General features: G+C 34.0%; 1 protein-coding gene across 2 annotated transcripts in view; it reads right to left on the bottom strand.

Annotated features, from left to right (window-relative positions):
- Positions 1-12,123, bottom strand: part of TAF4B (TAF4b RNA polymerase II, TATA box binding protein (TBP)-associated factor, 105kDa) — a 98,465-nt gene that overhangs the window by 36,405 nt on the left and 49,937 nt on the right. Inside the window, exons 10-12 of one of the 2 annotated variants that reach the window (XM_004683801.2) lie at positions 9,699-9,868; positions 5,334-5,464; positions 1,835-1,960 (exon numbers count right to left, since the gene is read on the bottom strand). In XM_004683801.2, the coding sequence (XP_004683858.1) occupies positions 1,835-1,960; positions 5,334-5,464; positions 9,699-9,868 (427 nt within the window). The remainder of the gene's footprint in view (positions 1-1,834; positions 1,961-5,333; positions 5,465-9,698; positions 9,869-12,123) is intronic. The other variant, XM_012725753.1, reaches the window with a different exon arrangement.

Raw genomic sequence — 12,123 nt, 5'->3', positions numbered from 1 at the left:
CAATCCCCGGCCCTGGAAGTGATCCACATGGCATGGCAGATCTCTCCTGACCCCTTCGATGTTCCCCTCAGCAGTGTACTTCATCAGTCTTTTTTTTTTTTTTAAAGATTTATTTATTTATGCATATACACTGGGGTACAGGCCAGAGATGAGGGGGCGATGAGAAGATTCACCAGAGACACAGCGGGGAGCAGAACAGGCAGATCGACAAAGTACACTGCTGAGGGAAGCAGCGGGCGGGTCAGGAGAGGTCTGCCACGCCATGTGGTCACCTCCGGGGCAGGCGGGGATTGAACTCATGCGAAAGTGGCTTTAGCTTCTTAGTACTGTGCTTTAACCAACTGCGCAACCAGGGAGGGCCTACTTCATCAATCTTAATGAAAATTACTACTTGACAGTCTTCAGAGATGGCTGATTCAAAGCAGACATCATCAATGGATACTGAAATTGATGTGTGGAGATGATGAGGAATAAATACTGGTATTTCCTCAGGATTTTTCCAATGAAAACTAACTGGAGAAGGAAAGGGGCTTAAAGAGCACCTTGTCCTGTACCATCGATAAAGTACAATGTACCCAGTTAAAAATAAACAAATGATATATTGCGAAGTTTGTGAATATACAAAAAAACCCCTCTGAATTGACAGAAAGGAGAAAAGAATTAAAGAAACAAGAATAATGAAAATGTGTTCATGCAGGCATGCATATATAGAGAAAGTAGTAATGGACCAAATTCAGTAAAATGTTAAAAATGGGGGAAACCGGAAAAAGTATATAAGAGATTTTTGTGTGGTTTTTCAGTAAGTATGCAATAATTTCAAAATAAACCAGTTTTTTAAAAGATAATTGGTAAGTGAGCCCTCCCTGGTGGTGCAGCGGGTTAAAACGCAGCATTGAGAAGCTTAAGCCACTTCAGCATGAGTTCGATCCCTGCCTGCCCTGGAGGAGATGCACATGGTGCGGCAGACCTCTTCTGACCCGCCCGCTGCTCCCCTCAGCAGTGTACTTCCACAGTCGGCCTGTTCTGCTCCCCACTCTGTCCTTGGATCCTCTCACCCTCCGCATCTCTGGCCTGTACCCCAGTTCTGTATGAATGAATAAATAAATCTTTAAAAAAAAAAAGATAATTGGTAAGTAATTAGGAACAAATAATCTAAAGCGGAGACTGTTCTAATGTCTAAGAACATTAGAAATGAAAACTAAGGTGCTTAAAAAATAATTAAGACTAGTATCCAACCTTTAAAACTAGGCCCACAAAGCAACAATGGAGTTACAAAATGTAGTGGAGTTAGCTTTCACTCTACCTGGTACTAACAGTCCGGGTAAACATTTAAGTAAGGAAGAAAGGACATAAATAATAGATTCACCTGTTCTCTTTTACACTCTCTACTTCCCATCCTATATTTTGTTGCATATAATCTTAATTACTCCTAACATTACTCATAACCTTTCAATCTATATTGCACTTTCTAGTTTTCCCCTTTCAACTTCAATTTGGCACATATCAAATCAAATCCAAAAAGACCTTGAAAATTTTATGAAACATTTTTACTTGTGTCTGAACAGAGGTAGTGTGTTGGTGGTGGCAGTTATGCCGCAAGGCGAAGAGAAATTGAGAATAAGACGACAAAAGATTATGTCTCATTAAATTAATAAAACTAAAAGCTACTAATAGCCACATAATTCTAGGTGTGAGGGATTTTATTCATGATTTCTTTTTAAGAAATCCTTCAGAAAAAATACAAAAGCCTAAAATACCCATGACAGTAACTAATGATAAAGCTAATTTTGTCCTTGCCAGGCCATGTTCATCTGTAAATCACACAGGACCTTACCTTGGCTGCCTTCAGTAACATTTCTCGTTCTTCTAAATCCTTTCTCTGTTTCTCCAACTGATCCAGCTTTTCAAGAAATTTGAGTTGTGACTTGGTATCACTAGACAGTATGTAATTTTCACTTGCCTAGGGAAAAAAGTCTTATGATAATCTTAGGCAACACATCCTATATTAGGTATTGTTATAAATCTGATAGAGACAATAACACCAACATACGTAGGGAATTATATTTTTATAAGATAATATTTTTTATTTTTGTTAAACAGACTTAACAAAAAGTACTTTAATTATTCTTAAAATCTGCACGAGATTAAGCATTTACATTTCAAAGAGCTTTCCTAGTAAGTCTCACTCAAGAGAGTGAAAAAAAAAAAAAAGGAATTAAGTCAAGCAGATTCTAAGAATAGGAAGTAGAAAGTAAGAGTATGTCTTTTACCTATATCCCAAATCTTTTTAGTTATTATCAAAATACCTTAATAAAATTTAATTCAGTCTTAAGCCTTTGAAAGACAAAAAACAAATATCTCACTGAAAAGTAAACCAAAAAAGGGCCTTCCTTGGTGGTGTAAGAGGTTAAGTCTCAACACTATGAAGTGTAGCCACTGCAGCATGAGTTCAATCTGGGGGCAGGGAGCTAACCCACATTGTGAAACAAATGCTCCTTTTTCTCCTGCTGCTCTCCTCAGCATTTTATTTCAGTCAATCCACCTGTTCTGCTACCCATTCTGTCTCTAGTACATCATCTCCCCACCCTGAATTTCTGCGCGCGTGTGTGTGTGTGTGTGTGTGTGTATTGTTGTTAATGTTGTTGGTATGGTCTATCCATGACAAGTGAATACAACTTGCATCAAAATAAAACATAAGATAAAATGGCAAACAATAAAATCCTAAACTGTATTGAGGATTCCCTTAGGCTGTGAAGTTGGGTAGAAATTATAGTCAGAGTAATTAAGCAAACAATTTATAAGTGAGAGCCACACAGAGAAGCATAATGGTGTATCTTAATTGTTCTATAAAATGTTAAAATTTACATTACTCCATTTGTTCTGATAGTCTAAGGTATAAAATGCTGCTTTCCAATTTAGGTATTTTGTACTTTTCTTCATCTGATAATGTCCACCTATCTGGCCTCTTTATATGAGTGAATGCATGCTTTTGCAAAGAGAGACAGGGGAAAGTGATCTTCCTAATTAGTACTTAAAATATCCCAGCATCTACTCATCTCAATAAATTAGACATCCAACCTAAAGGAAGGCGACTGAGGGAGCATATATAGTAGGAAACAATGTTTTAAAACCTTTGGTTCAAAATTCAGTGCTTGGCTTGGAAATCATGGGCACAGCATCCATTACTGTTTTATTCCATGCTTATGGCTGATTCAGATGCCCAAGATTCTTTTTAAATTAAATTTTTGTTGTTGGCATTTACCTAGATCAAAAGAGTATTACACTGTATTACAAAAAAAGGACTATATTAGTGCTATTTATTTTACTTTATGTTTAAGACAAAAAAAGAATTCTGGTTCTTTTAAAGTTAAAAAAAATAAAAGAATAAAGAATACATTATAGGCCAACCATAAAAGTATAAACATAATAACAAGTGGTTTGAAATATTTTACCTTTACCATTTTTGGGTTTGGATACTCTGGCACTCAATAATAATTAACATTATTTCAAAAAAGTCTATTTCATATCAAACCACACCTATAAAGTTTTGTATAGAAACTACCCACTATAATCCATGTACTCATGTATCTCTGAAACAACAGTTTGAAAGGGAGATTCCAGGTTTGAAAAACAATTTTTATCCCTCCCCTACTCTGTATTATGTTAATTGAGGTAAAGTAGGTTTACATCTTTGTATCTGCTCAAGGATTATAAGTTCAAATGTCTACGAATGTATACATTCACATCCTGCCACCACCAGTGTCCCAAAATCTTCTACCATGTTCCACTGGGCCTTTTACCTCCCCTTACATTATAAAGTAACTGTAAGTAGGAAAAAAAGAAAGAGAATTGCTTTCTCTGGGTCATAAAATTGAAGGTAAGTATCATAATATAAATTCAAACAATAGTATTACAATTTTGGAAGTTAACTGCAAGCCACAAAGTATATCATGTGGGTGTGTGAGTGTATGAAGGGAATCAAAACAATAAAGCTGTTACTCAGAAAAATAGTAAAATAGCAGAACTAAGTTCTATTTTATTAGTATGACAAATATTATTATCATAAGTTTAAGATGACTACATCATAAAAAATGTCTTCTCCTCTATAGAATGCAGTTAGAAATGAATAATAGGAAGAAAACTGGAAAATCTACACCTAGTCAATTAAGGAAATTATGAACGAAAAAAATCCCACAACATACCAAAAGTTGTAGAATACAGTGCAAGCAGTGCTCAGAGGGAAATTTATAGCAATAAATGCCTACATGAAAAAGATTAGCGCTCAATAACTTAATACTTGAAGGAACTAAAATGTGAAATTATAGTAGTATCATTATTAGTGACCATATAGAAATTTAAAAACTGTAAGAGGATAATAGAATAATAGCATGCCAAGAAATAAGATAACCCAGAAGCGGACAAATTCTAGAAACACACAAAAAGAAACACCAATATTATTTGTTTTATTTATCTATAGCTTTTTCTCTTGTTGATCTAGTATTTTTCTGTCCAGCAAGTTCTTACAAAGATTTATGCAACAGAGAACCTCACCAACTAAAAATAGTTCTTCCAAAGTTCTAAAAGGAGAGAAATAGGGAGATTCCTCCAGGGAACTTAAGAGTGATATGAAAGCTGGTATTTCCCTGATTCATTTGGTGCATGGTTGGGTTATCATAACAAGTATTTTTCTTGCAAACTTACTCACTCTTTCATATTACCCACAAACCATTTGTATAAAACCTAGCTATCAAAGATTTTTTTGATGTAGAGGGAAAATTTTATCTTTTTCACCCCTAATCACCCTAACAATAAATATACTTCTCCAAAACCATAATTCTAGTAACTTAAATCAAATGCTTTCCTCTCAATGATAACAAGCGATTTCTACACACCAGGGACAAAAGAAGCTATTTTTTTAAATCTAATTTTAGTAAAAGCAGTCAGTGTAGTAATGTATGGCATCTGTATCAGCAATCAACACAATCACTGTACCTATTAAAAGGAACAGGAATGTTAGAGGACAGATTATTGAAGAAAACAGAACTAGCCAATATTCCATTCTAACAAATCCTTTCAATACCAACCAAAGACTTTAAGTCTCAGACTGAATAGATGTATATTTCAAAATACATTGATATAGAAACTTTGGATGCCATTTTAAACTATTTGAATTTTATTTGTCATAAGCATATCTAGACAAAGCAATATGAAATACAAGTAGCCACAGCTTTCTTTAAGAAAATAATGAACATATGAATTTGCATCAAAAGACTACCTTTAATGTGACAAAGAGGAGAGACCAGAGTTTGTAATTGCTTAATGATTTCCTTTACCTTATAAGTTGTCATTCGATGCTGAGCTACTGTAGTCAGTTTTTCTAGAAGGCCTCGTAATCGCTCCTGTGTTGCATGAGAGATCAAGTTCACAGCATCAGAGTTAAGTTCCGTAATGTCATGCTTTTTACCTGTGGAAAGCAGAGAAAATCCATTACATGTTTTAGTAGTTGCTGATAATTGAAATAATTAGCACAGCAGGTATTCTGTTCCCCCTGGAAGTCATACCCATTATGAATAAAGGTTTGGAGATTATGATTTTCCTGGTAAAGTCACAACTTCAAAGATCTTAGACATTATATTAATAAAACCTAGCCTGAAGCCTCAGAAAATATAGACATTGTTTCACTTAGCCTCTAGAATCATTCTCCTTGCAAGGTCATTTATAGGACAAAGTTAATAAGAACACAAATCAAGTCTAGTATTCAGGGAGAAAAATGGTAACTGCAGAAATTAGTGCTGTATTCTGTTCATTTTAGTAATGAAAAAAAAAATAGAAAATTACAATTTGCCCTGTTTGACACTGTTAACAATTTATGACATTTATTTCAATGAATTTAGATTGTGAGTTTCTGCTAATCCCTACAAGACATGCCTATGTTCTTTTGTCTACTACCGCTCATTCTTATTTTGCATTAACTCATGTTCTGATAAATTAACCTTGTAATCAATTTGCAAGTTGAAATGGGGTTCTAAGCTTTGTTAATTCATATTATCTATTGTAATGACATCCCTTTTGCTATATCTCTTTCCATAAATAAACTAACCCTCTTTTCTATTTTCTTCGACTAGGAAGAAAGTTTCAGTAAAACAAACAGGACCTTATACCCAAAGACAGAAGCTCATTTATAAATCAACCTTATCAGTATTTAAACAGCAACTCTCCAGAACAGTGAAACCACCTGTATCAATAAGACCTAAATCTAATAATAGCAGCAATTAGGACATTTAATTTAAATGACATGTTAATGGTACCATTGTATTTGCTTTTAACATATGTATGTAAATAGACATTTTGAAGATGATAACCTTTGATTAAACACCAACAAATCTTTTATGTATTCTTTGACATCACTATGTAGTAAATATTGTATTTCAATTCATAATGAAGGTTAGAGTAAACCATATAGGAAGAAAAATAAAAATTATCCGCGGGGGAGGAGTATAGAAAGGTGGGGAGGGGGCAGCACAATGGACTAGGGTGTTAGAGCATGGTGGGTGCAATAAGTTAAAACACCTGAGAAGGGGCCCCTCTCTGGTGGCACAAGGGATTAAATCAAAGCACTACGAAGCTATCAGTAGCCACTGCACCCCAGCCAGAGAGGTGACCCACACAGTGCAGCAGACCTTTGCTCTCCTGCCCACTGCTCCCCTCAACAGTGAATTTCAGTCTCTCTACCTGTTCTGTTCCTTACTCTGTCTCTGGCGAATCCTTTCCCCCCACCCCTCAATACCTCTGGCCTGTATCATAGTTCTTGTGTGCATAAATAAATAAATCTGTTTTAAAAAAAACTTCTGAGAAGGAAATCCTATACTTCTATGTATGTATATATGTATGTATGCATGCATGTATATATATGTATGTATATAAAATTAGCCAGCTTCTCCTAAGTCAAACCTTCAAAATAGCATGAGTTATTTTGTAGTAAAACTGAATTCATTTTCAATTTCAGATTAAGCAGGAAAAGAACAATACAAAGCCTAAAGTACTGTTAGCATAAACAAATATTGGGGGCCTTCTAGAGAAGGGATAACACAATTTCAAAACCACCCAATAATTACAATTACCAGAAAACAGAATAGGTAGGGGATAACATGCTTAAATTAAAGAAAACAAGCATTTAAATAGAATTAGTGTGTGGGGAAAATTGTTAAAACAAGAATTCATCTTATAATAAAAGGAAAGTACCCATTTTTAAGATATTAGAAATAAACAAGTATAGGGATTTACAAACAATTCTAGGGGTTTAGTTTCTAATATCTTCCACTGAACTGATAAGACATAACAAAGTTATAAAATTAAATACTATAAAAAATATTTCCACTTTTAAATAAAACCATTTTGTTTTTTAACAAAACCAATTTAATACATTAATGAATCCAGTGGGTGCTTGCAACTTGTTAGGTGACTTTACAGTGTCTGCATAATTTAATTTAGGTAAATAGCAAAAAAAAAGCAACAATATCATCATGTTTAATTGCCTTACACAATTCAACAGGAAATTTTTCTTCCAAACAAATTCTTTGCATAAAGTTATCATTTCTAATAAAAGAATGGTCTTGGTTCTGACCTGGTCTATAAAGATGGAATTGTACTATGAAAAAATTCCTAGAAATATGTAATTTCATTCATTCTGTAGTTTTGGAATTTTTGTTAAGCTTAGGTAAAAACAGAAATAAGATATTTGGCAGTTTTCCATCACGTTAAGTGACAAGTTTGTATTTTATGATTAAGAACTGATAAATAATTGTCCTTAAAATTGTCCTTGAAAGCAGAGTTTAGCAAATTATCTAGCCTTTATTAAACTTTATTTTAGTAAATGAACTATTTTTTTCTATTTATTTTATTTTATAACAGTTTATTTTTACATCATTTTGTACATTTTTTTTTCCATCTCAATTGTAATCCCCACGGGTTTCCCATCACCAAGTCACACGTGTGCCATCACCATAATCCTGTGCACTTCCCTCCCCCACCCCCTTATTTTTGATCCCATTCCCCACTCCACCCCCACAAAATGTCTCTGGTATATGGCTGTGTAAATGAACTATTTTTAAAAGAGTTATTTATTTATGCATATAAGAACTGAGTACAGGCCAGAGGTGTGGGGTGGCGGGGCGGGGGAGAGAGGTCAGTGAGAGGATTCACCAGAGACAGAGTAGGGAGCAGAACAGGCATATCTATTGAGGGAAGCAGTGGGTGAGACAGGATAGTTCTACTGCTCCATGTGGCAACCACCATGGCTGGGGATTTAACTCCTGCTGCAGTGGCTGCAGATAGCTTTACAGTGCTGTGCTTTAACCATCAGGAAAGCCTCCTAAACTTTATTTATTTTGATAAATAAAGATTGATGGGACTATAGCCTTGCCTATTTATTTATATTTTGTTGATAGCTTCTTTGGTGACAGAACAGCATAGTTGAGTTGGTGCAACAGAGATTGTATGGCTTACTATGTGGCAAATGTGCCCCTTTGTGGAAAACTGCTGACCCTTGCTCTAAATGATCCAGACTGTTCTTTCAGTGCTAAACTTTTAAATAAAGCTAGAAACAAATTGGGGGGCGGGGGGAGAGAGCAAGAATTGATAAAGCTACATATCTGCTTCTACTCTAGCAAAGCCATACATAATTATATAGCTACAAGGAATTAAAATACCAGTAAATTTTCCTAGCTTTCAGAGGTTGTTATAAGTGCTTAGTTTCTATACAGTACTAAATACATATGAAAAAAAGAAAATGGAAGAATAAGAAGGAAGAAGAGAAGAAAGGAGGGAAATTAAACAAATATTTTATAACCAGCTATTCTAAATTTCTATCCTTTTGGATCATTTTTAAATTCTAATTTTTCTTCATGATAAAGATAAAACCCTCAAATTTGAGACTTTTTAAAAAGGTTCATTTGCATAGCATATAAAAGATCAAACATTTGCTTCTTTTGAGGTAGACTTAACACATATAATAAGTATACTCCTTGCAGTTCTTAAAATAGCATAGGTATATAAAAAATCAGAAATGCACACACTGTTGTATTAGGTTTTCAATACAAACATAAAGATTCCTAAAATCACTAAAAATTCACTAGTAGTGGCCCCCAATAAGTTGTAGGATCTAAAATGAAGATATGAGATAACTCATATGTAACCTATCTGCATCTTTTTCTAGTTAATTTGGGAGATTATAGCCTTTCATAGTATTCAAATTTGGTATTAAACAAAAACAAAAAGTCTATTTGGCTCTATAATAAAACTGGCATGCTCTCTTTCATTTCCTTTCATATACTAAGCGACCTAATAATTACTCCTTGGCCTAGAGAGAATCTTAATACAAACTTGTAACCTAGTATACATTTGTACATATGCACGCCTAAAGGCCAACCAAGAAAGGAGTATATACACCACTATTCTCTCACTAAGAAATGTGAAAAAATATTAACTTCTATTTTTTAAACCTTTGCATGGGGTATATATAATTCAAGTTATGTTAATAGTTTCAAAATATGTTGTTCTCTAGACTCACAAAATCTTCATTATTTCTAGCCTATATAAGCTTTTGAATTCCAACAAATCCAATCCAAGCTATCTTTTGTAATAGTATTTTTCCTAGAACAACAGTACTATGAAGTCAATAATACTAAATATGCACTTACCAATGTCTAAAATTTTCTTTTGTAGAGCTCCAATGAAAAGAAATGGTTCATCTTTACATGACTGAACAAGTGTGCCAACCAATTTAGAGTTTGTTGCTAGGATGCAGGCATTTTCTTCATTGAGATTGACTCCTGCCATGGAAGTCACATCATTGATATCATCTTCATCCCTAATAGAAAAAAAAAAAAAAAGACCTTTTTAAACGGTTGTAATGTTGGTGATATTAGTGACTTAAGAGTAAAAAATTATGATCTCCCTCTATAAAAGACAGCAGCCCCTCAATTCATTCAGTCAAGAGGAAAACTGAAGAACTATCTTTCCCTGTAATTTTTAAAAACTGGCTCTAACCACTAGTGTATGTTTAATATCAGAATAAATTGTTTTCTAGTGCTCATCTCTGTTTAATAAATGAGATACATCAAGAGGGATTTGGAAATTAAGTTAGCCACAAATCCCCTGCATTGACTGAAAAAGAAAAAAAATAGACTTTTGTTTTCATTTAAGATGATTAAGACCCTCACATTTCTCCATGTTCCACTGAGGGGCAGCAAGGATTCCCATCCTAGAAAGGTCCAGGCCCAAATAAAGATGCGTGAGCAGTTATTTTCTTAAACTACCCATTATGTACCAAATAGTTAAGATGACTTTAGTTTTTTTTCTTTGGCATATTCCATCTGTACCAAGTTTATTAAACCGCATTCTCAAGCAAATGACTACAAAGGACTAACATATAAAATAGAAAGTTATACACATATACATGCATAGAAGACATACACATGAATTCACAATGTTTGAATTCCTTGCATTGCACTAGAAAAATTAAGCAGCTGTTTTTAGCTACTAAAATTGGTACATAGCTGTAGTACTAAGATGAGTATGTATGTTTGAGAGTAGAGATGAAAAAAATACTAAAACATATCCTTATCACCATATACAGTAACAACTGTTAATCACAGCTCACACAAAAATGCAAAATGTAATTTACATTAACAGCTATATATGAGATATTGTTTCTTTTTATTATATAGACCAAATGGTGCATCAAGTGGTCTCATGTCAATAGATTTAAATTATGATCTTCCCTGTGGTAATGCATTTCTGCAGTATAAAGGAAATAAATTATATTTATCAACTGCTCAAGAAAGCAAAGTCTCTGGTGTTCAGCTTTATAAAGCAACACTTCAAGGAGTTAGGTGAGAAAAGAGTCCACACTCAAATATATGAGATGCACACTCATCTGACAGAAAGTAAAAAATTAGTATATCTCAAACCACCAAAGGATGCATGCAAAATAAAAAAAACTATGAGAATGGTCAAACTCTACCTTACGTCGCAGAGGTATCTGACAAAAATGGTGAGGATGATATTAAGATTCAATATGACACCAACGCAAGTAAAATAGTATTTCTAGATTCCAACTAAATTTAAACAACATCTGAAATGTAACAAATGTAGGTATCATAAACCTGAAGATAAACCAAGATTTGAAATTTAAAAAATATTAAAAACCAACTATCAAGAAAATGAAAATGTGATAGGTACAGGGAAATACAGACTTTGGTTGCTAATGGTATGTCGATGAATACTCATCAACTAACAAATGGGGTATAGAAAAGTAGGGGAGAGGCTGTGCATGTGTGGGAGTAGAGAAAACTCTTATCTTCCTAGCTTGACTTTTCTATGAACCTAAAACTGCCTGATTTTAAAAAAGACCATTAAGTACATCAATGGAAAATCAATTCACACCAAAATAGAACCCTAACTAGTTAATATTATCTTTGGAATTTAAGTATTTACTCCACTGAAAAACAAATCTGCTAGGTTAGGTGCTTTCTAAGGTCCTTTTTAGTCACCTAGAGTAAGTCACATGCTTTGACCTGATATAAATCAATTGCAGGGCCCTCCATGTGGCACAGTGGGTTAAAACACAGCACTATGAAGCTATTTGCAGCTCAGCTATGGAGGTGACCTATATGCAGACATCTCCTGACCCATCCGCTGCTCCCCTCAGCAATATATTTCAGTACATTTGCTTGTTCTGCTCTCCACTCTGTTTCTGGTGAATTCTTTCACCATCACAATTCTGGCCTGTACTCCAGTTTTTATATGTGTAAATAAATAAATCTTTGAAAAAACAATTGCAAGGAGCTGTGAAAAAAGGCAGAGTGGAGGCATAGAATACAGTATACTTCAGAAACACACACTTACATTAGAATCTCTGAAAAAATACATGAAATATTTTCCAGCTGTAGACAGAAAAATGGATAAGACTTTATACTATATTATATTCCTTGACATCTTCAATGTTGTACAATGTACATGAATTACACAATCAAAATGATTACTGACATTTAAATATATTAAGTAAACACTTAAGGAAACTAAAAATAGGAAATAAGATGAAGTTTAAATATAACTATTGCC

Source organism: Condylura cristata, unplaced genomic scaffold (genome assembly GCF_000260355.1).
Source record: "Condylura cristata isolate star-nosed mole 26May11 unplaced genomic scaffold, ConCri1.0 scaffold00016, whole genome shotgun sequence".
Classification (NCBI taxonomy): domain Eukaryota; kingdom Metazoa; phylum Chordata; class Mammalia; order Eulipotyphla; family Talpidae; genus Condylura; species Condylura cristata.
This window is presented reverse-complemented; position numbering and strand designations above follow the sequence as displayed.